Source organism: Psilocybe cubensis, chromosome 6 (assembly GCF_017499595.1).
Source record: "Psilocybe cubensis strain MGC-MH-2018 chromosome 6, whole genome shotgun sequence".
NCBI lineage: Eukaryota > Fungi > Basidiomycota > Agaricomycetes > Agaricales > Agrocybaceae > Psilocybe > Psilocybe cubensis.
Window position 1 is genome coordinate 986,853 of NC_063004.1, and position 20,429 is coordinate 1,007,281.

A 20,429-nucleotide genomic window follows, 5' to 3' on the forward strand; every position below is an offset into this window, starting at 1 on the left:
CGATGATGCTAGCAGCGACTCAGGCCCCTTGACCAACACTATGCCATGTCGGAAGGGTTTAAACTAGCTTCATACGCAAAGGCATCGTCACCGCTCCACTTTTGTTATAACATCGTCTGACTCGCACCGATCGACAGGTTAAATATATAAGATGCTGGCTCTTGGGCCATCTGCTCTGCGATTAGTGGCGATCGTAAACTATTGAAATGCTATCATGTTCTGCAAAATTACTCAAGGAGTAGACAGCGGTCTCGATCTCTTGCACGTCTGGTTTGTTATACAGCATCCCTTACATCAACTTTTACCACACAACTAGTAAAATGGTTCAAATGTACAGTCACAAGCACATCAATTTTCTGCGGCTAAAATGGCTCACTGGACGCAACCAAATAGTGGGATTTACAGAACGCTACTCCCACGGCGACCTCAGGGCCCATGTGTATGGTCATTTGGATTGTTTTCTAGGAAGAGAAAAGGGCCTTGAAGAAACGAGATTGAACTATTTAAATTCAGTGTGTACTTTCTTCAAAAAAAAACTCGGATGTCGGGCGCGTGTTTCCGCTGATGGTTTTCTTTGGGGGGCGAAGCTGCGATGCTTCTCTCATTTGGCATTTTTACAGGCTACGAATACCACTTCCAGTTTTCTGACGTGGGCATCAAACCTCTGATTTTACTCAAGTCAGTCCTGTAGCTTCACCTTTCGTCCCCATATTTTAAAAACAAGTTCGTGCTGCCAATCATGGGATTATAAGTGCTCCGAGGTCTATTCTCGGTGAATCATCTTTAAAGGTATGTTATAGATATAACTGATAGCACCTGACCTAAGATCCTTGAATTACTTGTCAGAAATCGCTTCACCATGCATTTCATGGGCAACCACACATACTGGCGTCGACCGTAACACAATGAAGTTTGGATAGATTGGGCCTGCTTTAATTTTGGTGGCGTCTCAAGATTAAATGGATGTCTATGAAGTGTAAAGAACTTTCTTCATAACGCAATCCATGTGATATCTCTCCAGGTATCAATCGATCATTTGAATGATTGTCAAAAGGCCGACATGGTGGAGAAAATTCACCAAACTTCTCAATTGCGCCCGCGATCCCCTCGGTCAGGATGTCATCCGACGACTCCGCCATTTTAATTTGATAGTATGCCTACGGTCTCGTATATAGTTCCTCAACCTAGCCAATCGCAGTGGGTCGATCCTCTTCCAGCATGGTGTCAAATGGTCTCCATTTGTCAACCCGTGGATGAATAAAACGGGCATGTGTGGTATGGTATAAATGTCCTTATAACAATTAGTAGGATGTCTAACCATGGCGCTCCTTCATATCTCGGACCCTCCATTTCATCCATCCATTCCCCTTGCGACCTTGACTATCATCGCCGTTTGGGCATTTTTGCGACTCTGGAGGATATTTTTCAAAAATCCTTCCTACCCCCCTGGCCCTGTTGAGCGGAATTTTTTGCTTGGAAATTGGGACGATATTCCGACTGTCAAGCCATGGGCAACCTATGCTCAGTGGGGCAAAGTATATGGTATGTTCTATTGACCTGCTCGCGAACGGTGTAATTAACACTTTACCCATGCTCATGTCTATAGGCGATGTCGTTCATTTCCGACTTTATAGACAGCATACAATAATTCTAAACTCGATTGAGGCTGTGGATGACTTGCTTGAGAAGAGGTCTAATATCTACTCCTCAAGATCTCAAATCGAAATGGTTAATTTGTACGTAATACTCGTTAAATGTATCGGTGTTTTCGGAAGGTTTTCATCCCTTGACGTTTGTTCAGAATGGGATGGGATTTCGCCACAGGAATCAAGCCATACGGACCGCAATGGAGAAACCATAGGCGCTTCTTCCAATACGTATTCAGGTCGGCTGTGTCGCAAAGTTTGCGACCTGTTTTATCCAAGAAAGTCAACGACTTGCTTTACAATCTTCTGCTTACACCCGAGAACTTCATTGGCCACTATAAATCGTGAGCGACTTTGACCAGTATTCCAAATGATTGAAAAAAGCTTATTTGATTTACAGTTTAGGTGCAGCAAATATTATGGCGGCCGTGTACGCGTATGACATAGCGCCCACAAACGACTATTTCGTATCACTTTCGGAAAATGCAACGGCCCGAGTATCCTTGAGCCTTGCCCCTGGTCCCTCTGCCGTCAACGCGTTTCCCATCCTGAAATATCTTCCGGAATGGTTCCCAGGCGCCGGCTTTCACAAGTTAGCTAATGAGACAAGAGAATTAACAGAAGAGATGCAAGAGCTGCCGTTCAGGCATACTAAAAAGATGATGGTACTCGATAGTCTCTCCCATGCATACAACTTTCGTAACAACCAAACCTTTCAGGACTCTGGAAACTCTCCTCTATGCATAGCTTCCGAGCTTATGGAGAGGTTTAACTCATCGGAAGAGGATATCGAAACCATCAAAGAAGTGTGCGCGTCTAGTTATGCAGGTCTGTGACATATTTCCCATCTCTAAAGACCCGTAGAATAACTGACATGGTTCTTCTAGGCGGAGCAGATACGGTATGCCTTCCCATGTCATTTCGCCCATTAAAATTTTAATTGAAACCTGTTTAGACCGCTGCTTCTCTTGGAATGTTTTTTATGGCAATGGCTACACACCCCGAAATCCAAAAAAAAGCACAACGAGAAATTGACAACGTTGTTGGAAATGGAAGACTCGTGACCTGGGATGACATGCAATTGCTACCTTACATCGACGCACTAAATCGAGAACTGATGCGATGGAGGCCAGCATTACCTCTTGGGATTGCTCATTGTACAACACAGGATGATGTTTATAAAGGATACTTCATTCCCAAAGGCACGTTTTTGTTCCCGGCCTCGAACTATAAATTGATTGTTTTTGCGTTCGTAGGCACCAACGTAATATCTAACATATGGTTGTTTTCTTTGGTAAATTCTCCATAGCATACCCACTAATGGCATCTTTCATAGGGCAATATCACGCGATGAGCGAAAGTTCAAGGATCCAGATCAATTCAATCCCGATCGACACTTTGATGAACACGGAAATCTGAAGAATGACTATCAGTCCTACGCGTTTGGCTTTGGTAGACGGTCAGTTAAACAAAACCTTTGACGCGAACATCGCCCGCTGAGACCTGCCTTACTATAGAATATGTCCAGGACGTCATCTAGCTCTTGACACGGTGACGCTCTACCCATTCGTACTGTATAGCTGATCCACTTATATGCGCTAATAGTTATGGCTAGCAACTGCTTCAATATTGTCTGCCTTCGATATCCAACCCAAGAAAGATGCGTCAGGAAACAACATACCCATAGATCCCGAGTACACTCCTGGAATAGTCTGGTAATCAACATTCATTGTCCTCGTTAATCCCCTCTGCTGATGAATTGCTATAAATCGTTTTACAGTCATCCACACCCATTTGAATGCACAATACGTCCAAGATCGAGCCAAATGGAACATTTGATTAAACAATCCATTGAACAGGGCCACGATTCTTAGCTATCCGACGTGCCAACATTTTATCACAATCACAACAGCAGGAAATGTACTCGCAGAAATAATGCTTGATAGTACATACATCTCTACGCAGTATCGAGCATTCATCTTGAGAATAGAAACGATTCAAATTTCACCATACTTGTCCAGAAATCTGAATTATAACACTGCCAAATTATCATCATCAGTCTGCCTGCGTTGTTGGCCATAGTAGATCTTTCTCATCTGCCATTGTGATAAGCATGGAGTACTATAGCAAGTGCAAAGATATTACCGCTGTTCGAGCTAAATGCATAAATATCGCGTTGTTATCCCAGTCAACAAGTACCCCTTCGCCTTTCGCATTCACAAATATCACGGTGGGGCATATGTCACCATGGATGATGTGCGCATCCCGATATAGATGGTGATGAGCTGAACAACATAAGATGTATGCAGATTTTGACACAAATAAGCGAGATCTACTCACCGGTAAACACGTTCAACATAACGGTTGCAAACTCTTTGGTGTTTTTGCAATAATGAAGTGGCCGTTCTTGTCCACTGTCGTTGAGAATCATCGTGTATGCACGGAACCTCTTCGAAACGCCTGTGGAAATTGAGTCTTTGTTTAATATGTCATTTTTCTTTGGAGTCCATTTATCGGGCAGCAAATGCCATTTTGCCAATCTGTAGCCACTAGAACCAGAGGTCATAGAAATGGGCGTCGAGGAGTCGTCCATCGAAGAACTAAGATTTCAAGGAGTTTGGCTTGACAAATTTCAGAAGAATAAATCTTCACCAGTATATCGCGTATACAGGCAAGTAGGAGTGTTTCGAAAAGGTTCGAAGCCACCAAGGTAAGCAGATCCAACTAGGTATGGCACTCAGTTTGGTCCTCAGTGGCGCGGCGGACATTCAATTGGCACGTGCCCCTGGTTCAAGATTGATCCCGGGGTGGTTGAACGAGGCGAACAACTTACATCTAGACGGGATGCATTTGATGACCTCGCAGGTAGCCGTACAATTTTCTAACGTTGAATAGATTCTCTTGTCAACTTCTGAAGTGAGTCTTAACTTCTTTTGACGAACGTTAGGTCCTACCGAGTACCGACTTTCAAATTTCCCAAAAGGCTAGCAATTTCGCATGGTTGACTACAAGGTTTCCAAGGTCTGTAGCAAATACTGCTTCAGTGAAGATTGTGGACCGCATTTGGATGATCAGGGACTATATATCAACGTTGCGTCGCAAAATGATGACACCCCTACATTCTTGCCTCATCGCTGTCTGTGTCTGTGGATCTAATCTGCTCGCATAGTCACTGTTAGATAGTTGCAATTTGACTACTGATGGATTAACTTTAATGGCTCAATATTCTGAGTCATTTAGGTGGCACACAGCACACTCCCCTTTACTTAGAAGATAAAACGCATCCATGGGAATTACATTGCCGGCCTCCACCACGCCCGGTACTGAGGTGCTTAGACAACACACAGACCCAAAACAGTCAAAGGCAATGATTTTTCTGGGACTAAAGGTATATGACTCGTGCCAGTGGGAAATGTAGCGTCTTTTTCTGCTGCGGTTCTATTATTAATGTACTCGGAGTTGAAGTGACTCCATAGATCTCTTCCACATTTGGGTTGTGTGTGCAACCTGTACGTATTCTTCTTGATGTGTGTATTCTCTTATCGATGGACAGCCATGGGAGCCTGGGTATAAAACTACAATTGTTTCAATCGTGCCTTCCATCCCTCGCCATTCAACCGCTCCCCCTTTCACCCATTCTTTCTATATCCTCAAACTAGCGATCTCCTAGAGTGCCGATAACGGTCATTTCTAGGCAGACGTCTTTTGTTTGAGAGAGTTGCTTTTATTCATTCATGTTGCTTGATGTCATGTTTTTTCTTCCTATGTTGTTCCATTGACGTGTTTTTTATTGTTTTCTTCCTTTCCATAGCGGGGCGGGGGCCCGTCTGGGTGTCAGACGAGATGAAGGGGGTATGGATTTCTCTTCGGACCCATAACGATCATGTTTGCAGTAGTCGACCGCATATTGACACGACACTCTATGAAGATAGAATTGTGTCGACAAACTTTACCATTGTAAGTCATTTCCAAGTACAAACGCTGGCAGGAGTACTAAACAATTTGTTAATCTAGTTTACTTTCCTGTCATATTATGCCGGCATCGATGGCCTATGCGCTATCATTCAGCCATTGATAATGGAACAAAATTCTTAACGCCATCCATTCTTCTTGCATAATTTGCTTGTCGTCATCGAGAGGGTCTTCAGTAGCCTGAACTCCCGGTGTCCCTGTCTTTGTCGTAAGCACATATTTGTTAATCCATGATTTATCGCAACCTAACATAACATACCTAGGTAGTTTCTCAACTGTTTTCCCCAACGCTCGGAGGCCTCATTACTACCCATTCACTCGGAGAATACCAAAATATTCCCACTTAGTCGCATATTGCGCATTCAGCTCCGGGCGTTCACACAGACGACACTAATGACACTATATCCTGTATTGATTGAGGTGGGTGAAGCAATCTACGCCAGGATTTCTGACGGCTTACATAGTTCTTTTGCCAGAGCATACGCTGCACCGTGACATGCCGGCAATTATTACCACTCGCACTACATCACACCCGTCTCCCCAATAACTTAGCGCAAGACCCTTGACTCCCAGGATGTGGGTAGACATATACCTTATCAATCTTCAGTCACTGAACGTGCTGCCAGAGTCATCCATTCTTTCAAAAAGCTGCAAAGCACCCTATCGTTCAAAATTAATTTACCGTACCGCAAACTCGCTTATATGTCCAATATTTGTCTCCAAAATATCCGTATACGCGTCTCATCCCCAATACTTCCCTTTCCATGTTAACATTTTTTGACAACAATTATCATTCACAAATCCTCCATCAACCTACATTGCATATGAGTTCATCATCTCTATATTATATAGCATGATGTGTCTCCTTCCTACTTTGATTAGATATAGTAATCTAACACTAAATCAAGCATCCACATCATTTAAATCTTTTGATTTTGATTGTGTGCATTTCTACTAGTACAAATCCATTTTGCCATCTATTTTAGTCCACCATGCTATATGGCTGAAACTCTGTGAACCAACCCGGCTGGATACACAGGCTTCGCATACCGTAATTGACGGCTCTCAAATATGCGTGGTCGGAGGCAACCGCAAGATCATGCCATGTCTCATTGGTGGCTATTGCAACCACCAACATGCGGCCATGATTCTCTTCAGGCGGACCATGAACCCATCTCCAATACTGAAAACTTGGGTCCATACGCTTGGGTAACGCATTTATAATAATTTCATATGCCGGAATGTGACGCTGAGTAGGAGGGGCTTCGGGGTCGAAGGCGATTCCAACATTGATCAGAAGTTGGTCCAAATCTTTGTTAAGGAGAGGGAACCCGTAGACTCTTAGCGGCTCCTGCTTGCCTTTAACGTATCTACGAACCGATGGATATTGGATCTCGAGTTCTTGTCGTTTGAGCCAGCGGTCAATGATCCTGAAATACACAAATGTTTCGACCCTGTCATGTCAACTTCGGGATGAGGGTACTCACATATCACGAATTTCTTGCTTCGTTGCAGGGCGACCTTCATATCTTGGGAGAATTAAGAGGGGCTCGCCGTGCATGAGGTAGTGCCAATAGTCGAAAGAGGAACGAAGCTGACCACGTTCTTATACTGTTTTCTGCTGGAACGAAGTTCGGGGAAAACCTCCGTCATTAATGTCGATATCGTGAGTCATGCCATCTGCGTGACTCTATATAATCATCGTGTGGCAAAGCTATCAAGGATAAGTTGACCTTGGATCTCTAACCGCTGTCATGATCAATGATCAAAGAACACGCCGGTCCCTAATAAAAGGTACCGCTCGCTTCCATACACACACCCCGACTGACTGCAATTCTCACTGACCCCTCTCTTCCTCCCTCGTTCTCAAAATTGAATTTGTGCTCACACAGCGCGGGCCGACCGGAGAAGCCAGACAATTTCCAAATAGCAATTCAACCTCGAGGTTACGCAAACGGCCTTGAAATTTAAAATAACGTGATGTTGAAGTTCAGTCGGCTAGACGAAATTACTGTGTGAAGAGCAATGCTTTTAGTCTCGACATCGATGATGACAGCCAGCTGGCACTTTGAGCGCTAGATGTGTCCTGGAATAGCTTGGAGAGTAAGTCGAGTCATGGATGTGCTTGAAAGAATTGACTCAGTTGTAACTGACGCACTTGCCCTATTAGATCCGTTCTCGAGGCCTTCCGACATCTCTTTACGATAATTCCCGGCCCTGCCATCACCATACTTGAATTTTATCCAGTGATCCAAAGTCGCAAAGCCTAGTGTTTATTGGTTCCAAATATCCATGCCCAACGGCTTTGAAAGCCAGGGAGGAGAGACAGACTCCCTTCAGATCACTCAACGCGCACTTGCAGTGGCAATGGTGTAAGTTGACCACTAATGTTTCCAAATTTTAGTTAATATCCTGCTTGTATTTCGATTTTCTTCCCCAGGCCCATCTTACGCACTGTTCAATTATTCCTGCTTCTGTGGATCGACAAGAAAATTCATCATCCCTTCAGAGCAAGTTGACATATATTTTGATGATAGCTCCGCTTATGGCTAACGACTAATAGGTTGACATTGGATTCTAGCCACCAAACATTGTCGATGCATTGTATTGGCTAACCAAACCTATAAAAGCTCTACGCGGGGTGCACCCATCCAGATAAATGGGAAGTTGGTGCATGCCTTGAAATCTGTTAGTCGCGGTATGCGGTGTAAAATCAATAATAGGAGGACTTAAAAAAAGTTACTAGGATTGCGAAATAGGGCAGGACAGCGTGAGTGGCATTAACCATTGATTGGGTATGATGACGAAGATTTTGCTAGTTTTCGGCTTTTCATGGCGCTTCCCGTTAAGAATCGCTGACCTGAAAATCTACTAAGGGATCAAGTGCAGTCGAACGACATGAGACGGATGCTTACGCTGGTGAGAGAGAAGCTTTCTAGGCCAATGCCAGTGAAGGGGGCAGAGGAGGTGACTTGAAGCTCTCGATGTACAGGGCTCCTGTGAGTAATTCTCTTGCGTTTTCTATGCCACATATATTGAAATTTATCGATGTAAGGTCTCTGTACCATCACCTCTTTGACATGCAACATATCAACAAAGTTCATTTTGTCGACCGAAGGATGTTCACGGTCCCTAGAGTAATTGGCGGCGGTGCGCAATCTACAACGCTTCACCTCAATCAGCGCATTCAGCACACGTAGAGAAAAATCATTCGATATGCGTAGAGAGTCCAGTATCTCTTGATCGATGGAAAGAACTCCAGACTAAGGGGATTAAGATTTAGGCGACAAGGTGAACACTCAGTCTGTCGTCCAAGTTTGAGCCTCACTGAAACAATAAATGGTTTGCAGAGCTACCCTACATACGTTTCTGGTAGATATTCATCAACAGTCAAGGTTACATTGTGCATGCGCACGATCAAACAGCGTCCAGCCTCACTCTCAGCACGCAGAAGGTGTGTAGCAGTTAAAGTCTTGTGGACCTTCGCTCAATATATTTCAAATGTTCTCATTCCAAACGGTTCAGCCATCATTGGGAGTAATTGACTGAAATTTAATAGCACTTCCGCTGACAAAGAGCTTCTAGTCACCCTAGACCAAAAGCTACCGAAAGGGTCATTGGGAATAGAGTGTCGTTAAAGGAAATCTTGTTCCCATTACCTCTGAGTAGCCTGACCTCATCTGATAAGGCTGTACAGCCATATCCATCAATGTTAATCGTTCCTGACATACGGCCTCGGGGACGCTTGTCGATCAGTCGAAGAGTGAGCATGTGTCCATGGTTTCTTCTCCAATGCCGAGGAAACAATGAAAGACAGATATGGAAAGTAATCCATATCAGTTATACGGAATGCCCGTTCCGCTAATTAGTCCATGACCAGAGCAGCCTCCCTCGTCAGCAGTACTCCCATGAGAACGTTTTACCTCGCTGCAAATGATGATGGAGGAAGATGCTCTTCTTCTAGGGCACTGATTAAAACGTTGCAACGTGTGTTGCACATCACGTTCACCCAAAATTTTTTTCCTAATCTGTTGCAAACAGTTATATTTATCCCTGGACAATCTATCTACAGTCCCCAAGACCCAAAGTGGCACTTGGCACTTCTCCCTCTTAGCGGCACTACCTCGAGGATTCTGGAGAACTCTTCGTATACATAGACCCGAGACGCGAATATTGGGATGTTTCGTGTTATAATCTGAACTGGGGGTATAAGTTTTTTCACCCGATTTGGACCTGGTCCACAGAAGAAACCTCGAGGTATCCTCATAGACCTCAGCTATTTTTAGATCTCCACACAAGACCATGTGGTGACCGCCCGGAGTGGTGAGCCAATCCAGGCGTTCACAGTGGATAAACGCATTTTTGTCCGTATAATGAGATTTATTCATACTTTTTACAATGCAGGATGATCTGTGCTGCCTCGGGATAGGTGAATCGACCAGGGAAAGAGTTGTAAACTTTCTTCGTTTGGTTAAGTTTCGCGCTTTGACGCCCATTAAGGGCCGTGAGAACGATCATGTGATCTATAAATAATCTTTGAAATCTCCAACCATCCTTTGTGTGGCCCATCAATGTCAATGGAATACTAAGGAATCCAAAGTAATGAAGCTCTTTGTTATCGTTGCTATACAGCCTCGTGTCTTATAGTGACTCGGGATCCTAATGTGTATGACTTATTGACTCACTCTTTTGGCCCAAAAAAGATTTGTGTGCTGTGTATGGGGCAAGGCGGGGTCTTCTTGGATGATTGTGATTGGTTGATCATGTCGGTCCTGTGAAAACCTGGCCTATATAAAGGGAGTCAGTTCAAAAAAAGTTTCTTCACCCTCGCATCCCCCCCGTCCACAATCCATTCTCTTATTGACCTCAGTTCGGTATGCAGCGGTTTGTCCATGGCCACTCCATAGTGGCTTTTGACAGCGTCCATACTGAGCTGAGTGCGCCGCTTTGTATTTCCTTCGTTCTGTCCTACTGTATTACTACTCTAACTCTTCTTCGGCGACTTCTCTTCCTATTCATGACGGCGCGAGGGTCATTGGACAAAAGTAATGTACTTAATCAATGTAATTTCTTAACCAACGAGACTCTCGGACATCGTAGTAAGTCATGTTTCTCTTCTCTTGTTGAACTTTATCTTACTTTTCCTTGTCTTCTCTTAGTTCTCGTCCGCGGGTGTTCTATCCCCGCTTTCCTTTTCCGACGACGCGGGAGTCCTCTTCCCAAAACACAGTGTACTATTGCCACTGTTGGAGCTTGACTCCTTTTCAAAAAAGTATCCTACGTAATTCTTTATTCAAAGTCCTCACAAAAATTGGCTGTTTACTGTAAGTGTTGTTTTCTTATCTTATCATTGTCATCATCTCACTTAGCTTTGCTAGGCACCGGAGACGAACCTCTCACACTTATACTGTACATCACTGCTTTCAGTATTGTTGTGAGTTGATCTCTACTTTTCTTTACTCGTGATCTAAAGAACCTTTCATAGAAATATTCTTTTTTGCATCGGTCGCGGCGCTCAACAGTCAACCACATTACACCAATCTCGGAACACTGCACCACCGGCGGGTCGTATGTCGCACGTTTATTTGCAAAGCTTCAACATTAGCTAATAATTTGTCTTCGCACCGTTAGATTGGCGAACGCACAGTCATACACGACACTGCACCCCCATTTGCACGTGCTCGCCGACAACCACCATCGGCCCCCATCTCCACGTAATCGCCGCCATCTCTGACTTATCTATCAGAGGCCGAGCGATACCTCACTGGCCATCGCTCTCATCTTTCAGAGCGACATCCATGCAGAGAGTTTGAGCCTGACCGACTGCAACGCGAGAGTAGAGTTAGTAGCAGCCAAGGTGAGTTTGCCTTATCTTCTCTATTTTGATCTTTAGTAGCAGCCAAGGTGAGTTTGCCTTATCTTCTCTATTTTGATCTTTGGGGCTAATTCGACATTGCATTATTGAAGCAGCTACTGTGACAGCGTCGCGATCTCGTAAGGCGTACCTTACCCGCCCATTACGGGCAACGCCTGCATCGAAGATCGACGCCCCGGCGATGCGAAGATATAGAATGAGGGGTAATATTTTATTCTTGTAAGCAAGGCTTTGTCTCTATCGTGTTTGCAATCACTCATACAATCGCTGAAGATTTATTTTCTATTCCGTAATTCATTATAATTCCTAATCATTGTAATGTCCCGCTTCTTATTCTATCTTTATTTCCTTCATACTTTACGCTATTCATTTTCATATTCCCTTGTCATTTCCTTAATTCATTTTAATCTATCATTATTTCCTTTTCTTCGTACAACCCTTATGTTATACTTCCGAGTCTTAGAATGCTTTCTTTGCCCCTTGCTTTCTTATGCAATTGTTTTCGCTGTTTTCTACATGCTTTCAAAATGCTTTCATTGCTTTCCTGTAGATATTACCTAGAGATTATTCTATATTATACTGTAAATTTGTTTTGTCTGCTTTGTATCATTGTTTTGAAGTTGTATTAGCTGTGTAGTGTGCTCTGCAATCTGCAATTTAGAATGCTACCATCTCACAACCTCATCTTAAATACACACACACACCATAGTGGTTTTAAAAGGTAAAATCTATAAGTAATTTTAAAATTTAACCATATGCAAGTTGAAACTTGAAAGTGGAAAGAAGTAGCCCTGCCAGGCAGGATAGGGGCTTTGTTTGGCAAACTGACGCCACCCAAATAGCCGACGGAAACTTTTTGTGCAAGTCCCGAACTACACCTACGCTGTCCAAAAAGTCACCTAACCCAAAACCATGTCGCAGGTGTCCAGAAAGGCGAAAGGGTTCTCACTCACGCGCTTCCAACGCGCGCCACGGATAAACCGTGCCCTCGCCAGACACCCCAAGACTGGCCTGCCGCAGCCCCCCGTCAAAATCGTCACCCGCGAGTTCGCGCCCTGCCGCCTCGAAGACCACTACCACACCACACTCAAGGACGACCTCATGTACATGACATACACGCACGAGATTGGTGAGCGCCGCGCGCCGCGCCAGATTCGTCTCAAATTCGACCCGGAGGACCCGTACTCGAAATACCGAAAGAACCCACCCGTTGGAGGGTCGCAGGTGGGCAAGAAGCCTGCGCCACCGTCGACGCCGGAGAACATCGTGCGCCTGGAGAAGATTCAGCTACACACGATGGTGAAAGAAGCCACGGCGAACAAGAGCCACCTGCTCCCTGCCATTATGCAACTGAAAGCGCTGTCGGGTGAATCGTACAAGGCTGGGGGGCGACACGCAGTGGAGGGCATTCAGATCATCCGTGGCAAGAAGTCTGTGGGTGGATGGGTGCGGCCTGGAATCCCCATTGGTGCCAAGGTCGACCTGAAGGGACAGGCCATGTACGATTTCCTAGGAACGCTCACCGAGTTCGTGCTTCCTCGACTACGTGATTTCAACGGCGTCGTTCTACCTCCACAATCCTCATCCTCAAACACACCCAGTACCGTTGCGGGAGTCGTCTCTTTTGGTCTCCCTCCAAGTGCCATCGGTTTCTTCCCCCAAATTGAAGTCAACATTGACGCATACCCCAAACTGTCTGGCATGCATATCCACTTCGTCACGAACGCGACAGGTATCGGCGCCCAGGACCGCGCTCGAGCTCTAGTGTCAGGGTTCCAGGTACCCTTTGTGCGGAGATAGATTATATAGTGAGCAATCATTGACCTTCAGCCTACATTTGTACGTCCAGCTAACAATGTTGCACTTAGTCACACTATTTGTAACTTCCGAGTTTAATATTATAATTATCCATGTGCAATCGGAAGAAAAGTACGCAAGATAGGACTAGGGAGGGTGTAGCTACCAAGGAGTGTGACGGGTACGTATAATGAAGACTGGATATCAAAGCGACCGGAACAATGCAGTCAGGGAGTCCAATTATCCCTAATACGATATAAGAGACAACAACCAGAAGGCCACTCAAATCGAGAATAAAAACATAAAAAGAGATAGAGAGAGTAATAAAGAAAGGAAAAGAGAGACAAATTATACTATACAACGCCACTAACGATCGCTGACGTCTGATGGATCCAGGTGTCTTCCTTCGAGAAAAAAAACCAGCACGACGAACCAGGGCATTTTTTGCAAGCCTCAGCCCCATCTGTCACTCCTTTCGCTCACCCCGCCACCATTCCCATTGTGGTGCGTGTTTGCCCAAGGTATGTCACCCAACTTCTGCCTCGCACTCGCAGACATAGGCCTCGAAGAGCCAGGCGGCCGCGGCTTCATCCCTCCACTTGAGGAGAACACATCCCGCGTATTCAAGTTCAACCGCGGTGCATGCAAATCGCGCTCCGAAAAGCTGCTGTTGACGTTTACACTCCCCAGTGGCGTTGTCGACCCCGCTTCGGATGCGGCTCGCCTCAATCTCTTCGCCACAAGTCCCGACGTGCTCTTGTGATTCTGCAGCTGTTGGTGTGGAGAAGAACCCGGTGGCGACGACCAGTCGACTGAGCCTGTACCCGCAGATCTGACCCTCCCCGTCGCACCAATACCAGTAGAAGAGCCAGCACCCGAAATGGGCCTTAAGCCCGGCCTCAGCGTCGGCACAATCTCCCTCGCTAGCTCGCGCACGAGCACTGCGCCGTCCCCGCCGCCCCTGCTCAGCTTCTCCACAATTCCCAGCAAGCCGTATCTCTCCACCAGCATTGCACGGTTCGGGTGCACCTCACACACACTCCTTAGTATGCGCAGTAAGTTGAGGCGCACGACTGCGCGGCTGTTCAAGCCCAGCCGATCGACAACCCGTTTGAAAAATGCGGACGACTTGGTGATAGCGATCGTCACGGGCGTAGAGAGCCTGATGATCTTGAGGAAGGGATCGAGCAGATTTTCGAACGAGTTGGATTTGGATGATACGAAGCATTTAACCAGGGCCTCGATGGCGTCTGGCCGAAGCAACTCGTCCTCGACGCGGGCGGTTTCATCTTGTAGCCAGGCATGAATAGACTCCAAAGCACTGACTTGGAAATAAGGGTCGTCCAGGAGTTTGACGTACATCCGAAGACCATCGTACTGCCATAGCAGCGAGCGGCAACTTTTGCCGGCACTCGAGAGGTCGCACAGGATAGGCAAGGCAAATTGTTTGAGTGGTGAACTCGTTTCGATGACCCGTTTGAGACATGGGATAATGCCAGCTTGAGCAGCCTCTTCTTGGCGTCCCTTGTTGAGGCGGCAAAGGTTGTAACACGTCTGGAAGACGTGGTTGGAGATTTCCTTCATAAAGATTCATTAGCTACAATCATCGACTGGGCGTATCTAGTTTTCACTCACATTGCAATGCGGACCTGAAGATTGTTCATCAAGTATAGGAATCAGAACCTCCAAAGCATTGGCGTTCTGGAGAACTTCAAGCAACGTAGCGTTCATGGAAAGATGCTTGACCGCCTTTAACATCTGTACAAGACACTCTGGCTCCAGCAGTTCGCATGCGCGTAACAGCCCTGCACGCAAATAAGCAAATCGAGCCTCCAAAAAAAATTTACGACTGCTTACTTCGAATGACCTTCCTTGTCCCAAGCGCGTTGCGCACATGAATATCTGACTGCGACACCTGCGAAAACACCAAAATGATTTGTATAATCTTCATCTTCGTCTCAATCGTCGGCGTGTCGCGGACAGTCATCACATTCACGAGCGCAGATGATAGCGGGTCCAAGAGTCCTTCGCGGATGAACATCCGACAGAAATCGTTCTTCGTGGTCGGGCTCTGCAGCTCGAACACGCTGCCAATGCCATTGAGCGCGTGCTCTACGAGTTCGCGTTGTTCGTTTTCGTCCAGGAGATCGACTAGGACTTTCAGACCACGGCATCTGATATGAATGTTAGGACTACAGTATTTTGGAAGGGTTCGTATACGTACGAGATGAACATTTGTAGGGTTAGAACTGAGGTGTGACATAAGAGGCGGATGAAATTGGAAGCTTCGAGTCGGCATTCAGAGGGATACTTCTTGGATGTAAATTCTATTGTACAATTCATATCAATAACAGACGATAGAGAATTTTTCAAAAAAGCATACCCATCATTACTGGGATTCCACTATGAATAGTTAATTATTAGACATTTTGTCACATTAAGCATAAATACTACGCACCCAATTAGACAGAAACTTTCCAGGAATCCAAGGTCCTCTGTCACTAACTGATAGGTGCCACACATTAGCCTAGGAGTAGGAGAAAAAAAAGACGGGATGGTTACCAAATTGATGATTTGGAGTAACTTCATAATAACATCTCTCGAACATCGTCCTTCCAAAACTTCCAAGATAGCTAGCATCCCATGCGAAGAAACTAGCTGCACCTGCATCTCCGGTGTTTCCATCATGATATTGAGCTTTAGATGACGAATCAGCCATGACACCCTGGAGTCAAGTAGAAAGAGCACACCAATTGGTCACAGGCATCGCGAAGCTGGGAGTCAGGAGCTGATGGAGTTAGCTCGTCTATGAGCTGGTTGACAGTATTGCATAACCTGGCGTATTTATCGCGCTGCAGCTTGGCTTCCAGATCTTCTTCAGAGAAACCTTCATCAATCTGCCAGAGAGAAAACGAACGGGGTAAGCAATGTGAAAATATGGCACACAGAAGCGACTAACCTCCGCGAAAGGATCTTCTTCATTCCAATCATCACTGTTCTAAATTTCAAGAGAGATGGGTCGGAAAACAATACCTAAGAAGAAAACCGCATATACTCACCCATGACTTGTCCTGCAAACGCGTGTTCAACTGCAACGTCTGCATCGGCTGGCCAATAGCTATATTCATCCCAATAATCAATATGCTATCCCAACACAGAACCCCAATGCCACAGCAGTGATACGAGGAGCCCATGAATGCCACAGGGTGAAGAAAAGCAAACTCACAATTAGCACCCGGCTTGCCAAAGACATCTTCATAATCTTCATCGTCATCATCCTCCGTATACTTTCCAAACTCAGCCTGGTTCTGTGCGTTCTGAGCCTTCTTCGCCTCGGACCGGCCAAATGAGCCAGAACCAGAATTTCCCAGCGGGTTGGCGCTAGAGGAAATGGAGCCCGATCGCGTGTGCGCTGTTGCGTTGCCAGAAGAAGGGCCCAATGAACCGATGGGGCTTATGGACGGCCGGGATGTTTTGCGTGTCAACTGGGGGAGGGGTGCGGAGAGCGGGCCCGGTGCAACAGATGTAACTGAGGAAAGACCAATCGTTTTAATGTCGTCTGGGTGGAAGAGACCGCGGCGGCCTGAGTTTCTCAACTACAGATAACATATCATCAATGTCTATGTCAGCCATAGTCAAGGGTATGACAAGACAAACCTTGAAGTCTGCAACCTTTTCTTTCAGCCGTATTTCATCTTCATCTGTTCCCAAATCTGAGTAGTCCTCGACAATAGGTTGTATTTCCGATGCAGGTGGTTGCGCAAGAGGTACTGATTGATTTCCGGGACTTCGATTGGGTCTAATGGTGCGCGCGTTATCTTCCATTTCGTGTTTGTCCTCCTCACTCGGTGGTTTCTCAAGAGCTAGAGCAATTTCAATTGCCGAACGTTGCAATTTCACAAAAACGAACATACCTTGAATCTTGGTCAATGAGATCTCTTCTTCAAAATCGTCATCCCAATTATCTGTCTGTTCTTCAGGCGGTTGCAGAACGAAGGCGTGCGGTTGGATCTTCTCGACAAGGTTGATACCTGCTTTGTTGCTGGGCCCAGCTGCACTCTTCCAAACAGAAGGACCGGCATGAGGATTTGAGCCTACAGAAGGCAAAGATGATGATTGGGGTATTTCCGCGGACAGTCGATTTTGAGTGGGCGAAGCGGGTCGCGGATTCCTGGAAGGATGCTTGGTTGGCTTGGAAGGAGCTTAAAGTCGCCAAGCAAGGAGAAAACAGGCCAATCGTGGATTCATGTAAGTATGACGTTGTGGGCGGTGATAACCACCGAAAAAGGACAGAACTTACATTTCAGAGCCTCATTCCATTCTTGGACTTTGAGAACCGCCTCGTCGTAGTTATAGTTGGACAGTCTCTTCGCGCCGTTCTCGCCTTCTTTGCCCGTCGGTTTCTCGTTGTCACTTTCCCCTGACCTACTCTTCCCATCCGCCATTTGTTTACGCGCCGAAACCATCCACGGATGCTTCAGCAATTTCTTGCCCGAGATACGCAAGTTGCAGTCTTTTTGGAAACAGTGGTAGAGAAAGTCTTTGACAATGGGTGATGCGCCTTCAGGGATGGGTGGGCAGTCGTCCTGTACGATGCGGAAGAGTGCCGGCATAGGGTCGAGGGTATGGTACGGTGGGTGCCCTTCAAGAAGTTCGATCACGACGCAACCCACGCTCCAGATATCCGAGGCGGTAGTCGCGCCAGACTGTTCAATCACTTCGGGTGCCACTATAGAAAAAGAAGTGATTAGCCGAGGTACCACCGACATGGCGTAGTCAACGCACTCCAATAAGGACTCCCAACGACCGCGCCATCCTGCACACCACCCGTCTTTGCAGCCACACCAAAATCTGCTAGTTTCACGGTGCCATCTTTGTTCGTTAGGATGTTGGCGCCCTTGATATCGCGATGGATGACACCCTGGTCGTGAAGGTATACTAGTCCCTCGAGTACTTGCGAGATGTAGACGGCAACGAGACTTTCGGGAAATTTGCCAAAGCGTTTTGAAATGTTATGAAGGGACCCATTCTCGCAGAACCTGGTTTACGTTTGGTCTTTACTTCAAATATTAGATGCGGATAACAACGTACTCCAGAATGATGTAAAGAAATTCCTTCGTCTTCACGAAACCTTTGTACTTGACGATATTAGGATGCTACAGCGATGTTAAGTAGATAAAAAGGAGGGAGTTTATCGCCAGCCTCACGTTGAGATTCTTGAGGAGATCGATTTCGGACTGTTAAATGATGAGATGAATGTTTGCTTGACGTGAAGCAGAGGGACGATGCAAGTTGAACTAAGATGCCACTTACCATGATCTCGCCTAGCTCCCCCTTCGGTATATTGCTCAACTGGATCTCCTTCACTGCTACAGTCTCTCCCGTGGTCCAGTTCAAGGCTCCTGGATCACGAAACGCGGTTCAACGGGGCGTTCTCATGGCCTCGTAAGCCAGCACACGCACGATATACCTGCCCGAAGGCCCCCTTCCCGAGCGAGTCTCCCAGTTGCTATCGTAGAGCGCTGTGTCATTACAAATCATACAATAAAGGTGGAAAGAGATCGCACATAGTCATGTAGGGATTTGTGCGTCCCTGGCTTTGGCGCCGACGTTGAAGACGGTCGTGACGATGACATAGTCGGTGTTTTGCGGTCGTAAGTTGTCTTTCCCTGCAGCCTAGTTGGCAAAAGGCAAAGAGCGAGAAGGAAAGGAAGTAGAAAACGGAGACAAAAACGCGTTATTAGTCGCGTCCGGCGCTGACCATAAGGCTGGAAGCTATGCGCATATGGGTGTCCAAAGGAAACCGCTTTCGGAGTCGGCTGTACCAAACTTACCACAATCGGTCTCTTTCTTCCACTCAACTCCGGCCACAATTGCCTCTCTGCCAACTTCACGTTTCTCACACGAGTCACCTCTCGTCTACTTCTTGACTCGACTCAATAACGGCTCTTCGGCTTCAATACAGCCACTATGCAAACTTTTCCAGGAATACTAGCCTGCCTGCGCGGACTGTGCAATGTCGTCACTCCTGACGGTAATTCATGGCTTTCATTTACAAGGCTTATGATTAATTGACAATGCTAATATAAGAGCAGATATAACATGGATATTAATCTCGGAAACTCGTTGAACAATGGATACATATAGATTTTAACACTTGTCACGGCCAGCCGCCATACCCCAACTTACTGGCTTAGGACTTGACACAATTGATTTATAGATAATATTCCAATTGTACTTCAGTTGTACATGTGTGCGTCAGCACGTTCGACGCATCCTCGCAGCGGGAAGGATGTCACCGAAGCCGAGAAACGCACAGAATTTACTCCAAGTCCAAATCTCTGAGAAAGATATCTCTGGTCGTCCGCGATCTCCATAAAGAGGAGGTAAACCAAAATTTCGGAGATTACGGTGCTCAATCTAGAGGGCTGTGTTACATGAGGCTCTGAAGCCCACTTTGGGAATGTCAGGTTTATTCGACGCAAGTAGAATGGAGATGTGGCTGGAAAGAGAGAGCCTTGGGAACCTTCCATTACCACGAAGTCCTTGCACGCGGCAAATTGCTGCCCTAGCACATACCTACCACATACGTAGGTGCAAAGTACCCGTAGGTTTAAGTAGCACACGGTTGACTTAGCATGACATTAAGTGAGCCGTGCAGAGAACATCAGGAAGTGAACGATACCCCAGGAGACTAGAAAACCAGAGGTAGGGCAAATACCCTTGGATCGTTGGAAGTTTCAGACTCCAGTTCAGGTGGTACTTATGCCATCCAGATGGTAGGTGGCGGCGGCACATCCCAACTACAGTCATACCAGATATGACAACGCCAGCCCAATATCCAGATTTGGTGCCCTAATGACGAGGATGATTAAAAAAGGGTGCAAAAAGAACAAAAGCAAGCCGCTATTTCAAGAAACGTCGTCCTTGCCATTCCGAGTTCCGGCAGGTGTAAAAATACCTGTAAAGATGTAGTTTTCCCGCACGTCAGATTATAGCTAGCACTGGCGCCAGGCATTACTATTAGCCATTGTTCCCTTGAAAGAGCATCGCGGAAGGAAGTGTCAATGGGTCGCCAGTCATCCACTTCCTCGACCTTGCCAAACACGATACAAACAGTGGATGTCGGAATGGAATAA

General features: G+C 46.2%; 4 protein-coding genes across 4 annotated transcripts; 2 read left to right on the forward strand and 2 right to left on the reverse strand.

Moving 5' to 3' along the window:
- Nucleotides 1-1,319: 1,319 nt before the first annotated feature.
- Nucleotides 1,320-3,261, forward strand: JR316_0006816 (Cytochrome P450 monooxygenase COX2; the record flags this gene model as incomplete). Its single annotated transcript, XM_047892561.1, has 9 exons — nt 1,320-1,542; nt 1,607-1,736; nt 1,802-1,990; nt 2,047-2,311; nt 2,366-2,474; nt 2,534-2,547; nt 2,602-2,852; nt 2,956-3,105; nt 3,252-3,261. The coding sequence occupies 9 exons, from the start codon at nt 1,320-1,322 to the stop codon at nt 3,259-3,261; spliced, it is 1,341 nt and encodes a 446-aa protein (XP_047747843.1).
- A 3,170-nt stretch (nt 3,262-6,431) lies between these two features.
- Nucleotides 6,432-7,179, reverse strand: JR316_0006817 (uncharacterized protein; the record flags this gene model as incomplete). Its single annotated transcript, XM_047892562.1, has 4 exons — nt 6,432-6,516; nt 6,574-6,613; nt 6,669-7,048; nt 7,106-7,179. 4 exons carry the CDS (start codon nt 7,177-7,179, stop codon nt 6,432-6,434), a joined length of 579 nt encoding a protein of 192 aa, XP_047747844.1.
- Nucleotides 7,180-12,405: 5,226 nt separating this feature from the next.
- JR316_0006818 (54S ribosomal protein L7, mitochondrial) lies at nt 12,406-13,293 on the forward strand (the record flags this gene model as incomplete). Its single annotated transcript, XM_047892563.1, has 1 exon — nt 12,406-13,293. The coding sequence occupies one exon, from the start codon at nt 12,406-12,408 to the stop codon at nt 13,291-13,293; it is 888 nt and encodes a 295-aa protein (XP_047747845.1).
- A 450-nt stretch (nt 13,294-13,743) lies between these two features.
- Nucleotides 13,744-18,926, reverse strand: JR316_0006819 (Cytokinesis protein sepH; the record flags this gene model as incomplete). The annotated part of the gene is made up of 19 exons (XM_047892564.1): nt 13,744-14,868; nt 14,926-15,095; nt 15,148-15,464; nt 15,515-15,617; nt 15,674-15,693; nt 15,749-15,795; nt 15,853-15,987; nt 16,041-16,187; nt 16,250-16,288; nt 16,350-16,408; nt 16,517-16,886; nt 16,948-17,492; nt 17,591-18,019; nt 18,076-18,329; nt 18,382-18,446; nt 18,498-18,527; nt 18,604-18,689; nt 18,748-18,799; nt 18,858-18,926. 19 exons carry the CDS (start codon nt 18,924-18,926, stop codon nt 13,744-13,746), a joined length of 4,062 nt encoding a protein of 1,353 aa, XP_047747846.1.
- Between the last annotated feature and the right edge of the window lie 1,503 nt (nt 18,927-20,429).